The following is a 20,771-nucleotide window of genomic DNA, read 5'->3' on the forward strand; positions in this document are numbered from 1 at the left end:
TGAAACCCACTGAAGTTGCAGTTAATTTTTCAGTTGCCTTCCATGGGTGTGAGGCTCAATCCTTCCCTAAGCTCAGCCGGGAAGTGGGAGAGACTACTCTGAAATCACTGGTGCCATTAAATCCCTGCCCAGGTCGTTCAGATACTCGGGAGCACCGCGGCAAACTACAGCCCCAGCCCACAGCCTTCTCTGGTTTGTGTCGGGGACTCGTCCAGTGCCGCAGCGCTGGGCTGGCTTCTATGCTCTCAGATTATAAACCCGAGACGCCAGTGACCACCCCTGTGAAGTTTACCACTAATAAACATCCTGTAGTTGAGCCAAAACATGCTGTTCTTTGGGGGTGCTGCAGGTGACATGTAATGAGTATAATTCCCAGCATTTCAGAGGTAGCATTGGCTGAGATTAGCAAACCTGACTTAAAGCACTATGATAATTACACATTCGCTTGGAAGGGGAAAAATAATCAAATGAAAAAGGACAAAACCAGCAGGGAAAGAAAATTTATTTCCAAGCATCTACGAGAGTGCTACAAACAATAGAGACTAAAACTCAGAGCATTTAAAACTATTAAAAAAATGTAGTTGACAATGTCCTCCTTAAAAATTAAACACAAAAAAATGTAGAAAATGCAGTTATTAATTCTAAAATTTGCTCAATAGTGAAATAAACCAAGAGAGCATCAATGAGGATGGAGTCCTATAAATTAATTTTTTTTTACTTTATTTCCATTTGTTGATTTGTAAATTGATACTAATTTCATTTTTAATGTTTATTTAAATTTATAATGGAGAAATGTGCAAATCTAGCAAAATATTCTTTGGATTATAAACAGAGAAATCAACAACCAATGAAATTTGAACTGAGTTAATAATAAACTATAGAATTATATAGAATGCATACAGCTATAATAAAGTGAAATATCACAATAAACATTGTAGAGCAAATCTGCTGATTTAGCAAACTCTGCCTTATAAAACATAGGGATATAATGGGACAAGTGAATATGTTATGAATACAGAGCTGAAACATCATTTGTAATTTTAATGAGTTAAATTTTAATCTAACTACATATATGGGGGTCTTCAGAAAAGCAATACACCAACAAATCAGATTTCCTCTCAGATCAAGCAGTGTGGTACCGGACTGCAAATGAAGGACAGGGTCTGTAAAATGAACAGTAGAAAAATGTATATCATTTCTATTTATTGCCTCTTCCCATATTGCAGCTGCTGATCTCTGACCCTAAACAGCAAACTATATTAAATTTAGCAGAAGTACAGCTGTACACAGATGCTGAAAATGTTGATGCGCGGAACATATTCCAATCCCTTGCTCATTCTGGACTAATATAAAAAAAGTTATAGATCATTTTTCGATTAAAAACATACATTACCAAGAACAACTCTGAAAGCACTCTGTATTTCTGTCATCACAAATTAAAATGTCTTCCTATCAGCAGACAATGCTATTCTACTGCAGTAAACAAAAAAAAAATCAAAAGAAAAAAAAAAGTAAGTGCCAGAATCTTAATTACTACTCAGGTAAGGTAATTGTCAGGTAGAACAGTCTTTCGGGAACTTACAGCTAAACTGGGTCAGATTTAAGTCTCTAGAACCCACAGAAGCTTAGCAGAGATACGGAAATTCACAAGCCTGGAGAAAGTTGTAAGTACAGAGTACTCCTGTCCACTTACAAAGTCATTTCTGAAACCTCTGGAATTTCTAAGATATACGATAAATGCATATTACATGGGAATATTGAAAAGTATTACACTTAATTTAATCCAGAAAACACAGTAGTATTATATGAACGTTATTACTGTGTTCTGGGAGCAGCCATAAGCTGTAGATAGAGAGGGTACAAAATGTTCACCAGACATTACATTTTTTTAATCTAAAAAACATTTGTAAAACGTACTTGATTTTTAAATAATCACTTAACCAGGCAACAAACCAACTACAAACACATAATAAATAAGGCTATTAAAAGGTCACAACTGTAGTAAATTAGTCAGAACTATAAATGGGACATTAGAAACACTATGTTTTTCCTTATATGCTTAATAACCAGAACAAGAATTAAAAAAGAATCAGTTTATTTCAAAGTCTGCTTCTTATATTGAAGCACATATTAAAGCAACAGTACAATGTTCATAAAATATAAGTGTGATGCTGTAACATTTCTTACATGTCAGAATACTGATATTTGTATGTATACTAAAATAAGAATTTTTAAATTGTACAAATAGATACATTAAAAATGACATAGAAATAGGGCGCCTCCCACTGCAACAAGACAGAGTTTTTATATCTGGCACATATTAGTTCAAGATGAAAGTATAAGCAAAAAGATTTACAAGAATCAGCAGTAACAAGTTTGATGCTCAAGAGACATAATAATTGTACATTGTACTGTACATACATCATATGGGTTTAAGCTGGCTGAATATTATATATTTCAAGTTTAAAAATGCACTACCATATAGAGTGTCCATAGTTTAAGGCGAAATTACAGCTCAGAACTGTTATCGTTTCTAATTTGTGGAAGCTTCTTTGACATAAAAGATTTAGATGTTCATAATACATAAAAGATATCCCTTATTTGTAGGTTCACTTTTAGCAATTTCCTTCATTTAAATATTTTGTATTTAAGTGGGTTTTTTCCTCTAGAGAAGTTGGCAGCCAACTTCTATGTTTGCCTTTTGTAGGAAAAGGTACTTCACAGTATTTACCACTTTTATGTCCTTGTTTATCAAAGGAATCCTCTCTGTCAAACTTAAATGTTTAAATGAGATTCTTCTTGAGTTTTAAAAAAATACCTGCTTACATTTCTTCTGGATTCTTCAGAACATTGGACACAGTTCTTAAGGCCAAATCTTAAACTTTATTGTTAAGAATCATCATCGAAAGTGTCTTTGGAGCCATACAAGTCTGCAAGTTTCTTAAATCGAGGTCCCCAGTTTTGTAGATAGTCGTAGTCCAAATCAGAATCTGTTGTCGCTGACTCTAAGGAGCTAAGTGAACCAGCCACTGAGCCTCTTCCCTCATAGCCATAGATCTGAATAGAGTCATAGGGAGGAGCAGTTGGATCGTTATCAGCCTCTTGTATTCTTGTGTTGATGAAATCATCAACGTCAACACTATTGGGAGCCGGCCGAAGCCCTGGTCTTGGCATATATTGATACTCAGGTTTTATGTCTTTACGAGGAATAAATCCATTGATGCCATCGGGGTTCTGCAAAGTAGCTATGTCGAAAGCTTCAGTATCTTCCTCTCCTCCACCTTCGTCATCATAAGTAATGATGTTCTCTCGGACATCTTCTTCTTCAAAAACAATCAGAGGTTCTTTTTTCTGCCTTTTCAGTGTTACAAACAACACTACAATGACTGCAGGAAAAAAAAAAGCGCCAGTTAGACTGCACTCGCAAACAGCGGCTGCTTTATAAATAGATTATTGCATTCACTGAAACCTCAGCTTCTGTGCTGCAGTTCGTCATGTCTTTTTGCTAATATCTACATTTTTAGCATACCTGGCTAGATAAAAGCACTGATGTTTGTTCACAGAATTGAACATACTGATGTGAGGTTTTCTGTTTGGGCTGAATACCATTGCTCTTACTAATTGCTCATCACTGCAAGACTAATTCAAGAAAATAGTTTGTTGTCCCCCAGTGCTGCATGAACGCTGTGGCACTGCCTTTGAGCAGTCCAATCACGTGTGTATCTGCAACAAACCAAAGATGAATCTTTACTCTCTCCTGTACGCCCAAAGCTGAACTTTAATGCCACATTTCATTTCCATGAAAATGGAATTTTTCTTAAGCAACACCTCAAAACACATTCCTTTGTTGTTGTGTTGCTTCTCATTTCAAATTTCTATAAAATAACTTAAAAATACATATGAAAAGAAAGAGTATAAATTACTACGGGCAAAATAAAACATTTTATAGAAATATTTTCAAATCTTCAGGAAATGCTTTACAGCACTTTCTTAAAAGCAGGTCTTCTGAGCCATTCATTTGTCTTCAACACAAGAGGAGTCAGAGGGAAATAGCTAGCAGGAGCCATTAATCCTGGCTGACCTCAATAAGGAAGCTGTCATCCAGGGAAGATCACAAAACTTAAAACTGCATGTCATGACCTCCTTTGAACAGTGTCCCTGATTAACTGATATTAGGCCACAAAAGGACATTCTCTGAGCACACCTAGACAAATTCACTGGTGTTTGCTATTGCAGTTATCACATATTTCATTTCAGCCAGGCAGATTAGTACCTCCTATAAAAATGAAAGCTAAGAAATTAAGATTCATTTATCCATCTTGGAGCTGAAGGCGAGGTTAATTTTTTAACACAAACTTTAAGTTTAACACAAACTTTAAGTGTGGAAGAAAATTAGGTAAAGAACTTTTTTACCTAACAAAATCACAATGCAAGCAAGAATGGCAACTAAAGCTCCAGTGCTTAATCCAGCATTGAGTATGTAGGCTTCAGCATTGCAGGAGAGCAAGGAGCCGTTGCTGTCACAGCCGCAGACCCGAATGGTGAGGGTGTTGGTGCTGCTCATGGGGGGGAGTCCGCCATCACTTATTACAATAGGAAGAAGGTATAAATCTTGCTTTTGGCGACTAAATCCTTCACGTCTTACAAGAACACTTGCCGTGTTATCTGTTTAAAGAAGAGAGATAGTAATCATTTTTTTTCCACAAAGTCATCCTCTTAGTAAATGTTGAAAAAATGTATCTTGCTACAATGGCTCTGAATTTTCAGATGCTTTAGCATTATTTGTACAATAAACCAGTACAATGTATCACCTCCCTAATGACCCGAGAGCAATTACAGTACTGTGTTTCATTCATACAGTACAACACTCAATTTTAATTACTTTAGGGTGATGAGGGTAACACAAGGAACACAAAAAACCTCTGTTAATGCCTCCTTTTAGCACCCCACTAACTTTCTGGGAAACTCATGATACTTCATGAACTACCAGAATGACTGGGCCTTGGCATTGCTGTTTGAGCTGGTTTAGTCCCTTTCCAGCATTAAAAGCCTTCAGTGGAGGGGAAAAAACAAAATCCCCCTGGATTTACCGCTCTTGGTGTCAGACCTACAGGAATGGAGGGCAGAAATCTGTACCAAAATGGTCTGTGTTAACCAAACTCCCACCAAAATCAAAAGCTGATATTTGCTGTGTATTAGCAGATTTGAGCCTCAATGTTGACCTGTTTCAGTAAGAAACACTGAAGTAAGCAGTATTTTATCAGAAGCTCTTTTTCAGCCAAACTCCCAAAGCCAGAATTCAGAAAGCTTGCTCATACATTCACAGTATGTCTGGGCACATTTTGAATTATGTGCCTGTGAGGAAGGGTTAAAATCATTCCTCTAACACTGTTTCCAGTTGTTCTCACTGAGCGGTGGCCTCCACGGGCCTCCCGGTGCAGGGGCTGGAACCCAAGCTGCCATCTCAGCACAGAAGGTCCTTTGGGATGGGTAAAAAGTATTTGAAAGGGAAGTGTATGACATGAAATGCTGGGATGAGACGGCCGGTGCTTCCTGCTTCCAGGCACGCCAGACAAAGGCCAGGAAACATGGACAGCATTTCTTTATTGTGCTCCTTGTTGCTCAGCTCTCGGACTGAACCAAAGCTTATAAAACTGTAAACATCCTGAAGTCAATAAAATGAAACAATCATATCCTGTGGTTTTCAGACCTTCATAAACTGGTTTAGGATGAGGATTGACTTCACACAACCTTTACTGTTTTGCCACGTTCTTTATTTTTCACTATATAAGGGAAAGAAAAAAAGAGAAAAGAACGGTTCTTTTATCTACCAAGGGAGGGCTGTTCACATCCAACGATACCCATTTTACCATTGCCTCAGGGTACTGCAGAAGACTAATCATTTTCCTGTTGAAGAATCAGCAAAAAATCCAGAATTTAATAATGCAAATCATAAAACCTCTCTTAATGATCTAATTACTGTTATTTCCATGAAAGTTTGTGAATAAATTATACCAAAAGAGAGGTATTCTTGCCCTGTATGAACCACCCTTGCAAGCAGTACCCCTGATGTAGGACAAGGTCTGACATTGTCCCCAGATTTGGTGGACACAGCTCAATTTACAGGGTGAGAAGGATGTTTGCAATAGGGCCCTGCTTATCCGACCCTCCCACTGGTAACTTCTGTAGATCACACCAGAAAGTATGAAATTTTTTTAGGACTGTCCTAGATAGGATCTGTTTGTTACATGCCAAACTAACTCATCTCCCCATATCTACGGCTCCTCCTGCCAGGCCCACCACACCTGATGCCCAGCATGGCTGCCTTGGCATGACAGAACTGCAGTCTTTCTGATACTGAAGTTTCACAAAAATAATGCCTGGATAGAAGACAGCTTACTAACTTCTCCTGTACACAATGGTCTTACTTGCTAAGCACAGAGAAGCTGATAAAGATCTGACTATTTATTACTTGTGTTTTTTGGAGGTGCCCTTTGTCTCTTTTCAGAGTCTTTCTAACCTCCTAAATGTTTACATACATTTGCCAAGTTAGGCTTTGTAGCACAGTTTTTTAATGGACCTTCGTGATATCAGTGTCTATATGTCTTATTTTAGGACTTTAAATTAATGGGCTCGTAACAATTTGGTATAAATAGAAATGTAACATCTAATACCTATTAACCTATCAACTAATGCTTGAACTAATATATATTGATAAAGAATAAAACTAATCCACAGGGGTCTCTAAAATGCATTTAATAATTCATTTCCTCAATATGAGAACAAAGATCTGCTCTGTTAAATGAAAGATCACAATAGAACAGATTATTCTTGTGGCAAAAACTATGAACATGAATAGCAGGCTGAGCTACAACTGCCTAGACGCTGCAAAGGCAATATGGATGGAAACACAGCCAGTATCATATATTAATGTATTTAGGCTGATGGTTACACATTTTTTATTATATTATATCATATTGTATTTTTCTTGAATGTTGGCAGCTTAAATAGTATTCCTAACTAGAAATAAAAAAAGGATGGCAAATTATTAAGTGATTATACAGACTGAGAATTCCACTGCAGTTAATTACTAAGGCCGAATTTGATCCAATGGCTGATTACCTGCTTTAACTTGAAGTGATTTAAAAAAAAAAAAATCCAATCAACATGCCTGGCTAAAGTATACAAAGGACTATCATATATCATCCCTAAAGGTCATTTTTTTAACAGTTTTTCCTGTTTATGTTCACTTCCCACATACAGAAGAAACATTTAAGAGGAAAAAATCTCTTTTATGTAGATAAAAGATAACATATAATCCTAGCTAATATTCTCATCCTTGCTTTTTCATTATTTTCAAGTCCCAGGAATATAACTATAATCCAGATATAACGGCATTTTTTAAGCCAAGAAACATAAGTTAAATGTCAATACCAGCTTAAAACTATTACTTAACACATATGGGAGCTACTTGACTGACAGTCTTAACAAACACAACAGGGGTTAGGCAGGAGGAAGAAAATTGCCCTCTCAACACCATCCAGAAAAACTCACAAACTCAAATTTTTCCAGCTGTTATAGCCTGGGATATCCAATATCCAGAAGCGTAAGTGAAGATTACCTATACTCTCCATGAAATCTTTACAATTAGTAGTTGAAATTACATCACTTTACAGTGATCTTTACAGTGACCTTCCCGACCTTTGATCTTCTTGTTCCTTGGTGTTTTATTGATGTTTTTCCAATTTTTCCTCTACATACAGGCAAATATAGCTTAACTTTTAGGGGCTTGTTAACATAGAATTTTTGTGTAAGGAGGCTTCTAGATTAAAACAGCTGACTGCACTGTGAACATTATCACCTATATCGTTGTGTGAGTGCTGATTCAGCAAGAAACCTAAACAATTTCAGGAGTCAAACTGTCTAAAATCATTATCAGGCAGTGGCAATTGCTGCAGATTGTCCATGGCAAAAATCCTACAACTTTATTGTTCATATTTTGCAAAATGTCTTGATTAAAGGTCTGAAATTGAGAGCCAGAGAACATGTTTCTATCAAAAAAGTGGATTTCCGTCACTGATTTTAGTGGACTTACAAATTTAATTTCAGTTTTTGTAAAGCACTATCTTGTGTATTTGAGGACATTAGTACACCTCATTATTGCCACTGTGGTGCAATTTGTCTTTGTGCAGCATGGCAAAGCAAGGTGCTTGCAACCCTTCCAGCAACGCTGGCTACATGCCAGGCATCCACACAAGGTGAGGGAGCCCCAAGAAAGGGCATTTCAGTTTAGGATGGAGCAGGATTAAAAGCAGGAAATCCATTTGCTAAAAATCTGTCTCTCTGCTGTGAAGTATCACGAGCCCCTACCTCTCTTTTGAAGCTCTGACTTCAATGGGAGTAAAATTGAACAGAGCCTGGGCAAACACAGTGCTGTTTATTTACATGGTATAAGGTAAGTAAACAGCGCCAAAGTAATTCCCTGTTTTATCACAGCATGTGATAAGCCATTATCTGATGTTTTGTATGGAAGATAGTCTCAGCTGAAAAACTTGGTAACACAGTAGGCGCTTAATAGGATGTAGAATGTGATTACGCTTTTTTGGATTACTGTAATATGCGATTACTTTTAGGAGCTGGTAGAAAGAAACTCTATTAAATGATAATTATAGGACTGTATTCACTTTAAAGTTCTGTAGTAGAGCCAAACATCAGAGTTTTCATTAACTGTTCTCCACAGTTAATAAAGTCATTTTTCTTTAAAACTAGCAATTGCCTCTGAAAGCAGTGGCACGTTATATAGACTACTCAGATTTACAACTGAAAAAAGAAACTTTAAATGATCATGTAAATTATTTGACTCGCAAATGGTAACACCCTCTCTCCAAGCTTTTTAATATGAAAGTACATAGAATTTTAACTTTTTTACTTTGCTCTCTACCGCAACTTATTTAAAAAACAAACACAGAAATAGTTAAATTAACATCACTGCACTGAGGATTGAGGATTGTACAAAAATGAGGTAAAGACAGGATGGAAATGGATGGATTTCATTACACTATTCATTTCCCAAAGATGAAATTATGCAGGGACATTCAATCCTTAAATACTGTCTTGTTGAAATAACCTTTTGCAGTATTGTCAGGTACTGTCACTACATTCAACTCACATCACCATTTCCATTACAAAACGTTTTTATCTAGCTTAAATTTGTCACTAACAAAAAGAATGAATTTGCTGCATATGGAAATGAAGGATTAATGGAATTGGCTGGAGTCAGGAACCATAATACCATTTGCCTGCAGCTGTATCAGAGCATCTCAATTCTGACCTATGCTTTCTCTGTTAGATTATAAAATCTAATCAATTTTCAGTTTGATACGGTGACCATAAAATATCTTTTAAAAAGAAACTTGGCCTCAGGGTCTCGAGCAAAGAATACCTTCTTTTTTAGTTCCTTCTAAAAATACATCCATCAGTTTTTCAAAAATGGTGTTTTACTACTGTAAAGAAAATAAATATATCCCCCCCTTCGACGGGATCCTTTATGAATTGCTTATGTATGTACAAGTGTCCAGCACTAGGCAACAGTATTACTTTGATCCTTCAAGAATAACAGAAATTTTGTTTGGGAACTCTGATGATAATTACCCTCACTTCAGATGTGCTAGAGATATAAAGTATGCCACAACAAAACACTTGAGAGAAAGAAGTTGTTATTGAAATCACGTATCTCGATTATGTTGCCTTCTGTACTTCTGGCAATCTAGAAGAAATCCTTTGGATTCATTATTCAGACCAGTTCAACAAGTTTTACATTTCAGAAAACACTTAAGTAAGTTTCCTTCAAACATTAAAGCTTGCTAATTAAAACCAATTTCTTAGAAGCTGAAGCAGTTTTTTCCCTGTACAGGGAAATAACAAATGAACACTGAATGAGAATATCATATGGACTATCATTAAATAAACAGAATAAATATTTATAATGGCTGAATCTGGGGTTTTTTTCTGTTTACCCCTCCTCTGGTTTCCTCACACTCTGGCAAGTTAGGTTCACTGATGCTATTATGTTAGATGATCAAATAAGTTTTGACAGTCACCTACGCCTGGGAGTTTTTTCCCTACAAATTTCTTACATCTTAACATCAGTCTGAATGCGAGGCTATACTATATTTCGTGCAGAGAAGACTGGCAAAGGGATCAGGATACCCATATCCTGAGATACACCCAATCCAGGTATGTTTCACAACAGAGCACATACGTGTTTCCTACAAAAGGTTAGCGTGGCAGTGATTTCATTCCATTACGAATCTCGTCTCTGTCTCCTGTGATCCATAATTTAAAAAACTAGCAAGCAGAGAAAGGTGAGAAAATACAAGCAACCTAACAATTTTCCCGCCTCAGCTAATTTTAGCTTAGCAAGTAGTTTTTTCTAAATCAAAGAGATCTGCCAATTATGTTTAGTGAATGTTACTGTCAATGTGTTTTGCTCTCTTCCTGGGAGAGAAAATGGCAGTGGATTTTTCATGTAGGGTATTATCATATAATTTAAAATATGTATTCGAGGAAATGAAAGTGAGTTAAACATTACATTATTTCAAGAACATCCCTGTATTTCAGCTATATTTTTTTCTGCTTTCCTCCCCTAAATCTCTGGAAAACAGATGCTCTGTCAAAGTTAATGAAAATGCTGTTGCATGACATTATGTTGGTCATTAGTTATCCTTTGTCATTTCTTTGGACACTAGTGTAAAGGGAATCTTCACACAAACCTCTGTTGTCTCTGAGTGTAAAATTTGGATTATGAATAATTTCAGGTGGTAAACTGAAGATAAATCTTGGTCCATTGGCTGAGTCATCCTTGTCATCAGCACTAATTGTCATAAATTGCTGCAAAAGAAAAGTACTCCGTAAAGAAACAGCTTCTTCTCTGGTTACATCACATATAGACAGCATTCTGAGAAAACCCTTGAATACAAAGGATTTTGAAATAGCAGAAACCCCCCCAAATACCTCAACAAATATATGCAATTATAAAGACAGAGCAGACTCAAAACTAGAACAGGCAATCTTTATTTGCTATTACTTTCAACCAACACAGAATTATAGATGGAAAAGTATCCACCTCTATACACACATTCTTACATACAGATATGTGCTAATGATAACTTAGTAGACTAAAAATTATGCCGAAAACTCAGCAGCTCAGAGGGAGTTAGCACAATGTCCTTTCCAAAATGCTGTACTAATTCCAAAGGTGTGTAGAACGCTGTTTCTATATGATATTTACCCCTCTTCCTGACAGATATTTCAGGGATAACTCTGTAGGCTAAAGCCTCTAAGCACTGTACTGTGATCCTTCCCAGAAGACGCTAAGTATTTCCCTAATTTCCACAACAGGCTTACAACTGGGAAAGCTGTTCCCAAACAGCTTTGTTGCCCACGTGATGGTGAATACCCACAGTCAACACCAGTCATACTCAATGAACAAAGCACTGTATCCATAACTGTTGATAGTCATTCAAAATAAAAACACAGGAAGGTGCCTTTCTGTGTGCTCTAGGCATTGAGGCCAGAACTTCAAAATAAACATTCGTTTACTACCACTCAGCACCAGTACAGGCTTGGGGTGGACCTGCTGGAGAGCAGCTCTGCGGAGAGGGACCTGGGTGTCCTGGTGGACGACAGGTTAACTATGAGCCAGCAGTGTGCCCTGGCTGCCAAGAAGGCCAATGGGATCCTGGGGTGCATCAAGAAGAGTGTGGCCAGCAGGACGAGGGAGGTTCTCCTTCCCCTCTACACTGCCCTGGTGAGGCCTCATCTGGAGTACTGTGTCCAGTTCTGGGCTCCCCAGTTCAAGAAGGATGAAGAGCTACTGGAGAGAGTCCAGCGGAGGGCTACAAGGATGGTGAGGGGACTGGAACATCTCCACTACGAGGAGAGGTTGAGGGAACTGGGCTTGTTCAGCCTGAAGAAGAGAAGGCTGCGAGGGGACCTTATAAATGCCTACAAATATCTGAAGGGTGGGTGTCAGGAGGATGGGGCCAAGCTCTTTTCAGTGGTGCCCAGTGACAGGACAAGGGGTAATGGGCACAAACTGAGGCACAGGAAGTTCCGTCTGAACATGAGGAGGAACTTCTTCTCTCTGAGGGTGACGGAGCACTGGAACAGGCTGCCCAGGGAGGTTGTGGAGTCTCCTTCTCTGGAGATATTCAAGACCCGCCTGGACAAGGTCCTGTGCAGCCTGCTGTAGGTGACCCTGCTTCGGCGGGGGGGTTGGACTAGGTGACCCACAGAGGTCCCTTCCAACCCCTACTATTCTGTGATTCTGTGATTCTGTGATTTGAGCTGCCAGCAGAAGACTGCGCCGGCTGAAGGAAGAAATTCCTGTGCAGGGGAGGCAGTGGGCACAGGCATACCTGATTGCTTCGAGCATTCTCGCAGACAAACGCTTCATATGCTGCTGCAAATTTTGGAGCGTTGTCATTGACATCAACGACCTTAATTGCAACTGGAACTTTGGCTTCCTGGTGTTGTTTGTCTGTGGGAGTAAGCAAAACCAACATGAAAAAGAAGCAGTAAATGCCCTCAAAACAAACAAAATCCCAGAGGTATCCAGGTAAAAAAGAAATAGGCTAAAGTATTTGTGTTAGGATTTACTGCAGCTTATCAAACTGAGACAATTAGAAGACTACAGAATTTATACCATTGATTATAAAATATCTTAGTGAAATACTTACGGACTTCAACTGCAAAGACAGAGATATTATGCCAAGCAATTTCTTCCCTATCCAAAGCTTTTGTTGTCTTGATATTGCCATCTTCTGCATTAATAATAAAATATCTTTCAAGGTCAGTGTGACGATCAATTGAATATCTAAAGAAGTTTGAAAGTCAGTAATTAGATAAAAGAAGTACTTCTTAGTTTCATGCATTCAAATTTGTTCTATATCATTATTATTTTTAAATAAGTGTAAGTCGTACACTTATTGTTACCCTTAATACCGTTGTCAAAGGGATGATATGCAGTTCCTTTAAAAGAAGGTTCACCTGGTTGGTGTCTAGATTTAGAAAAATACTATCTCAGAATGTTTGTAGCAGAATGAAAATTATTGTTCTTTGAAGTCTCTACATTAAAGCCCCCAAATATTCTTTATTTTCTTCTATTATAAAACATGACAAAAATATCTACTGAGATATTTATGTTTTCTTCTGTTTCATAAGAATCATGAAGAGCTTTTAAGTCTTCTGATCTTTGGATTACTCAGAACGTTAATTGATCATACCGGATTATTAAATATTATCCATTATGCAACATTTGTACAGCTTTATAGAGCTCTGGTTTTCATATCTTTACCTTGCAATTCTTTGAAATGTTAACTATACTCACAGTGTTTCATAATTGAATTTACACTGAGAACATGACAAACAAAAATAAATGAACAGAAGACTACCCAATGTCACTGCAGAAAGCAGGTGTGTATGTGCTTCTCATTAGCAATTAACGCTTAACAATTACCCAACATAACCTCTAATCTACTGCGTAGAATTCTATCTTTTGAGAAAAAACACGTTGTGATAACAGCATAGGATATTTTATAGAAAATATAATTTAGAGTGTAAAATAGACGTCTGTAAGCATATTTTAGGTAGACATAGCTATGGCATGCTTCCTTAGTGAGACGGGCTTTGAGAAACTAGTAGCTTGTGGAACAAGACATAGAAACAACACTGTATGGTAAAAGTTACTCATCTTCTGGGTGAATTTAGAATATTACTATGCTAGATCTATCACACTATGTTAGTAACTTGCATAACAATTCTAAAAGCTAATGCTCAGAAAGAAACAGCCTCCTCTAATGAAGCATACCTTACAGCACTGTTTGCAGCATCAGGGTCTTTGGCATGTACTTTTCCAACCACAGTACCAGATGCTGCATTTTCCTGTACTTCAAAAATATAACTCGGCTTTAAAAATACAGGTGGCTCATCAGCATCTTCCACTGATATCTTCACTGTTACCGTGTCCTTGAATGGCCCATTGCTGATGAACTTGGGATCAATATGCACATTGGCTGCCTCTACCTTCAGACTGTAGGACTTTTTGGTTTCAAAATCTAAGAGCTGCGCGAAACAAGATGACAATGACAATTCCACGTCAGGAAAACTAAAGTGTAAAAGCAGTAATCAGTCCCCTAGTATTCAATGACATAAAACAAATGTGAGCATCTGTCAACAAGCTTGGACTGAAATGTGTGTATTTAGAAACATAAAGACTCAAATGGAAGGAGCTACATTCTATGTATGGAGCAGCATAGGAAGGCACTCAAAATATCACAAGAGAGTCCTTGTCTTGCTCTTTGCTTTCTGTATCACCCAGGAAATCATCTTTACTGGGAAAATAAACCTTTTCTTCATGCAGCCTTGCAGGTAGCACAAAAGAGCAATGGATAGGAAAGGGGTTCCCACAAAATGCCACCTTGGTCTGTCCCAGGCTGGCAGGCATTCCTTTAGAGGTATGGATGTGGCTTGAATTGCTACAGGGTGCACAACGAGATAGGACAAAGAGAAGTTAAATTATTTAATTAGTAGGGGAAATACGAAGATGGCTTGCAGTGCTTTCATTTCTGTAGTTCTTTCCATCCACAGATCTCATTACACTTTACAAAGGGCAGGTGAAATAATGCCCCATGAGAGGTATATCTGCATTGGCATCGACATGAAATGGATGCAGCGTTGCAGTATCAGTAGCCTCACAATGGTCATGCTTCTAAATATCTGAGAAGCAGGTGCCAACCACAATTCACAAACTATGCTAACACCATAGGCTGAATAGTGTGACAGTTCACCCACGTTTTAAATTACACAAAAAACACTCTCCCACCTCTAGAACAGATACAGTAATTGAACCACAGCATAGTTTTGACCAGAGAAGACCTTTGGGTGGTCTCCTCCGATGTGCAGGGCAGGGCTAACTTTGAAGTTAAGTTGCCCCAGGCCTTCTCCTTTGATTTTTTTATTATCCCCAAGAGAGATGACTAGCTATAAAGATACAAAGGGCAAAATAATAATGCTCAAGTAATGAATAAGATTTACGATTTATAGTTTGTAATTTAAAATTAATTTAATAACACTCTTAAAGATCACACAGATTGTATATGAAATCACCTCAGTATTTTTGCTGCTTTTTGCATAGCCTGTGACTCCTTCGGAACAATATTGTGGACAATGCACAGCTGAAGAATTCAAACTATAGGGCATGAGGCTGTTCAGACTGAACATAAAGCAACAGTGAATGTCTGCTACTTATCAGCGCTAGGCAAAACTTCATTAACAGTGAAGCTGATGGCATTGTATTTTACCGTGACTTTTTATTATGAATTCATTTAGTTTGTGCAATTAATCCACTGTACAGTATTTATGTAACTCTTCTTGGTTATTTTCTTCCATTCCAATTCAGCTAATGGGGAAATGGAATATCAAGAGTTAATCACACCTTTAGAAACAAATTAAGTGAAATTGCATTTACTGATCTTTTATCTTAGGTGGTAATTCATTATTACCAAATATTCTGTCAGCAACAAAGAATACTACACATTAGTAGGTGTTACTCACCTTCTTCAGCTTTACAACACCTTCCTGAGTCTCATAATCTGTTGTAATTTCAAACTTATCCATGCCATCTCCATCAATGATGCTATAAGCTACCAAGCCATTTTCCCCGATGTCTGGATCTTTGGCCTTCACTCTTCCTACTTCTTCTCCTGGGACAGCTGCTTCCGACACTGACATCTGGTACACACCTGGCGGAAGGGAAAAAGGCATTTGCCTGAAGTATGCAGTCTGAGCTCCAGTTGTATGGTTACTCATTTAACTTGTACATTCTGAATAAACACAGTAATTTTTTACATTTTCAAATCTCCCAAAGGAATGTTATGTTACGGTATGTTATGTTATACAGAGCTCTGAGAACCAAGTCATCTGTGAAATCTTAAAATACACTGCTGATCTACATAAAACTAGCTCCTCACTGATGTTTAACACAAGATCTGTGTATCTCTCTGTTTAGGGTGGGGTTAAAAAGACATCAAATCATTCAGAACGCAGAAACTGTTGTACATCAAGGTTATCATCCATATCAGAAATGCTGGAAAGAAAATTCTCTTTCGTATGACTCATGGTATGACCTTCGACTCTGTAGAATCGAGAAGCATTTCTGCTCATTCATTCAGGAGCCAAAAATTATACACAAGACCTCTCTGCTGTGCTGGCTAAAGAATAAATCTGCTGCTTCCTATGGCTTTAATTTGGAGTGTGTATGTATAGTAGTAATGATTATCAAAATTTAACACAACAGATAATACATACCAATTTGTATGGGATTCCATACCAAACAGAAAATGGCTTTCCCTCATGAAACTCTGATACGAAAACCATCCCCAAACACCCCACAGATGTGTTGCCGTTGCTTTTCCTTGAGTATTCAGGGACACCAGAGGAAAGCAACATTGTTCCTGGATAAATCTCTCACCAACAGTTGTCCTTTAGGCAGCATTGATTCCAGAACTTTTCCAACCCACTCTAGAGTTCAGCTAACATAACCTAATCCTAAACGTACAAATCTATGTCAGCATTTTCTGTCACTTCATAAGCATCATTAAATTGGGGGAAGAGAAAAAAGAGAAAATAAAATAATCTAATTTATCCTCCCTCCATAATTGATCTTTGTTGCTATACGAGCACCCTAGGAACAGCAGGAGACTTACACCAGGCAGGGACTTGGCTCATTACCCATAAAAACAATTGGCACATGTCATCAAATAAGTCATTAACTCCAGTCACAAAGAACCCAAAATTTAAGCATATAACTCATTAAGGTTTTAAGCAATGAAAAAAAAAAACCAGGATTTGACCTATTTATATAAACATCCAAGTGAATGATTTTTTTATTCTTCTTTTTTTTGAGTTATAAAGCATTCCAAATGAAGGTATTAAGTTGGGGGTAAGTAGAGTAATTGCTACTTGGCATTTCTGAAAATTTTAAATAGTCTCCCAAAACATCCAGTAAAGTGGCTTCAATTTAAAAAAAAAAAATCCATAATTTGATGAAGTCAATCATCAACAAAATACCATATACTGGGGTCCCAGGTGATCATTTATAGTGAAAAGGTATGTTTGTGAGGTGTGTAAAACCTGACATTTTTAGGATTTAATACTTTCCTATTAGAATGGTAGAAAAGGCTGATGTAGATTTTTACATTTACGGACTGGCTATGTCACTTATGCTCTTGCATGAGGGTCCGGGAAGCTGCGACACTGGAAGAAGAGCTGTTAGAGAGATGGTCATGTCCAGGATGTATCAGTGGCATAACTGTTGCTCAGAGGAGAAATAGGGTGGGCTGGGATGGTGCATACACTGCGCTCAAAAAAAAACCCCCATGCAGAGATGAGATGCAGAACAGATGTATTGGTCGATTAATGTACTTCCACCCAACTGTGAAGACTGAATCTGTTAATGTCAGCCCTGCTTAATCTTATATGTGAAAAATAAGTAGCACAGGTATAAAAAATGACTTTTTTGACCATCACTAATACACGTCAACAATCAATTCAAAAACGTAATTGTACTAAATTTGGTTTGCATTGCCATGGTAAATGTAAGTCTTGAGGAGTATCCAGTCTTAACTTTTGTCCTTATGGACATTCACGATTCACTGAGAGTGTTCATACAAGTAAAGGATGAAGTATCAACACTTAAAATGAAAGGCCGTGTGAAATAAAAAATGATACTCATTCACTTCAAGGTCTGTCAAAGACCTGAAAGGGCATAATCAGGAGCTGTTAATAGATTGTGCAACAGTTCCATCAAGTGCCAAGAAAAGCAAGGGACTTCAGGCCTGAGAAATACAGCTATAAGAACATGAAGTAGATCTCCTTTCTTTTGTCCATCTTCTTCAAAAAACAAAGTGGATTTATTCATTGAAAATTACCATCGTAACTATGCTTGCAAATAGCTCTGAACTTGGAGTACTGAAAGGCACGACGTGAGGCCATGTGGAGACTTCTTTCAAACACCGCAAGTCTAACTGGAGAGCCATCTGCCATGTACACGCTATGCGACTGCTGCACACTGCAACTCTCCCACCACAGAAGAATCTGCTCCCATGCAATACAGGAGGGGATTTTTGTTTTAACCTCTTCCTGTTTCCCCACAATGATTTCTTAAAGTTCTTGTGGTCTGAGCAGAGTAGTAAACACAGCTTGCTTTTTTTAAAGCGTCCCTTACATCCACCTATAATTATGAAAATGGGAACAGAAGTAAACCAGCTTATCCCAGCACTGCTGCAGGGCAGGTGCATTTTCTAGTATTCTTGACGGATCTGGTTTAACACACAAGAGGGCTCTCAAGAAATGGGGTTTCCTTGTCCATTAACAGAGAAATCCAGACTACGTCTCCTTGATCATATCATAGGTATATTTCTGATATAGCATGGTCCTGTAGTTTCAAAAATGAAGTGTAGGATTAGGAATCTTTTTAATCTAATCATGACCTTAAAAAATGTCTCACTTTGCAACCCAAAGCAAATAATCCAGATACTGAAGCTCTACAGGCTATTAGCAAAAATGTGTAAACAGTATTTATTTATTCACACATGTGCTATGGTAATCCATCAGTTACTGCTTTTTTAAGTTTTTAATATGTCTGATACTATACAAATATGGGTGCTAGTAGTAAATATGAGTAAGGATTTTATTGTTACTTACTCTGTGGGAACTTTGGTGGGTTGTCATTGACATCTGTAAGTGTAATTGTCACTTTGGTTGTCCCTGAGAGGCCTCCCATGTGTCCTCCCATATCTTTTGCCTGTATTACAACATGATACTCTTCCTTAGCTTCTCTGTCCATATTCGGAAGGGCAGTTCGGATAATTCCTACAAATACAAAGAAAATATGGCACATACAAATTTTCACATGATGAAAAATTTGATACTGTATTTTTAGTTTGCATTAAAATACAGCAATATTTGCAGTGATGGTGCAGATTCTGTTTTCCCTACACTGTGCATCATGCTGTGCACGGGAAGTAGCCCAAACGTTCAACACAGCTGAACACAGAACAAACCTAGAGAATTACAGTTCAGCACAGAAACTGTCATTTCTATCATACCATATCACACCACAAAAGAAATAGTATCATCTTTCTTGTGTGTATCCAGCTCTACCAACTGCCAGGGGACCAACCTGCGAAAGCGCTTAGCTAGAATCCAGAGAAAATGAAGGAAGCTTTGCTCAAACTCATCAGTAGATATACCCAACTGTACTGCCTCAGTCAATATATTTAGTTCTTCCTTTTAATGTATTCCAGTTATGAGGTCCTACTCAAATAAACTGCTCAATAATACCTGTTTGAGCTTCCACTGAGAAGTACGGCTGACCTTCAAGAATACTGTAAACCAATTTGGCACTGTTCCCATAGGTAGGATCATCAGCATCTGAAGCTGTTACCTGAATAACTGATGTACCTAAAAATGGAAAGCAAACACAGAAGAAATACAGTCAGAAGCAAACATGTCTATAAGAAACATGCAGAAACACTTTCAGTCATACAGCATAACTATTTCTTAACTTTCTTGTTTCCAGGTTTGGTAAAGGAAAAACTTTACTTGGTAATTTATATATGACAAAATAGACTCATACGATTGAAAAAGATTTGTCACCAGCTGTGATGTGGATTAATGTTCTAAACATTGAAGATACAAGAGTCAGCAGTCACTCTGTACCATTATGGTGTTTTTCCTCAGTAGTTTAAGCGTCATATTGCTTTTGTTGTTAGGCAGTCAAACAACAGAGTTTTCTTTTATGTTTCCCTCAGTAAGCTCCAGAGAAATCATTCCTGTAGAAATCTCTGAGCTAGACACAAGCTCAAACAGGAGATGAAAATAGAACGATAGTGCAGCAGTAACTCCTTAGCTTTATTACACAGCTCTGACAATGGAATGATCTTGATGTTTACCCCAGAGGATTCACACTCCATAAATTCCAGGGGACCCTCACGTTCCTCGTAGGAGGAAATAGTCCTGTTCTAGGAACCATCTAGAGACACTTCAGCCATGACAGTTAACAGCCATGCAGGGTTTGATCTGGTCAGCAAATTAGGTAAGCTGAGTCACTGGCTGAGCATGAAGTAAATTTTAATTCCCAAAATTCTAGACAGTAAGAATTAAATAAAGCCAACACGTACTGACAATACAAGGTCTTCCATAAGGCCAGGAACTGAAGTGCATTTATGAGTACTTACCTACATTTGATCTCTCTGGCACATTGGCATGGTAGTTTTCGTGAAGAAATTCAGGCGGGTTGTCATTTATGTCTTGAACTTTAACAATGAATTCAGAAGGTGGTTCCAAAGGTCTGTTAGTGTTCCTGTCTACAGCTTGTGCCGTGAGAGTGTACTGAGCTCTCTCCTCCCGGTCCAGTGTCTTTGTTGCATGGATGTTCCCTGATTTGTCATCAATAACAAAAATGATTCCTGCTCCTTCACCTGAGAGAATGTATTTAATGTTTCCATCTCCAGAATCAATATCAGAATGAAGCTACAAAATGAGAAACAGAAATACCTTAACAAGATGGTATACATTTCAGGCATGTGTTTATGAAACAAAATAGTTCATGGAATTACTACCATTTCAGTTTTCAAAAATCTTGTCTTACATCAGGCAATAATCCTTACTTGGGCACATGCTGTGAGCACATCTGCCCTGCATTCAGA

The 20,771-nt window shown here is 37.8% G+C and overlaps 1 protein-coding gene across 6 annotated transcripts in view; it reads right to left on the reverse strand.

Annotated features, from left to right (window-relative positions):
• Positions 1-608: 608 nt before the first annotated feature.
• Positions 609-20,771, reverse strand: part of CDH11 (cadherin 11) — a 528,216-nt gene continuing 508,053 nt past the window's right edge. For all 6 annotated transcript variants that reach the window (XM_075434068.1, XM_075434071.1, XM_075434070.1 and 3 more), the window contains 10 exons: positions 20,301-20,595; positions 19,405-19,524; positions 18,766-18,933; positions 15,616-15,803; positions 13,871-14,124; positions 12,741-12,877; positions 12,420-12,541; positions 10,773-10,890; positions 4,414-4,665; positions 609-3,386 (listed from right to left, as the gene is read on the reverse strand). In XM_075434068.1, coding sequence (XP_075290183.1) covers positions 2,890-3,386; positions 4,414-4,665; positions 10,773-10,890; positions 12,420-12,541; positions 12,741-12,877; positions 13,871-14,124; positions 15,616-15,803; positions 18,766-18,933; positions 19,405-19,524; positions 20,301-20,595 — 2,151 coding nt within the window. In that variant the 3' untranslated portion in view covers positions 609-2,889. The remainder of the gene's footprint in view (positions 3,387-4,413; positions 4,666-10,772; positions 10,891-12,419; positions 12,542-12,740; positions 12,878-13,870; positions 14,125-15,615; positions 15,804-18,765; positions 18,934-19,404; positions 19,525-20,300; positions 20,596-20,771) is intronic.

This window comes from Opisthocomus hoazin, chromosome 12 (genome assembly GCF_030867145.1).
Source record: "Opisthocomus hoazin isolate bOpiHoa1 chromosome 12, bOpiHoa1.hap1, whole genome shotgun sequence".
Lineage (NCBI taxonomy): Eukaryota > Metazoa > Chordata > Aves > Opisthocomiformes > Opisthocomidae > Opisthocomus > Opisthocomus hoazin.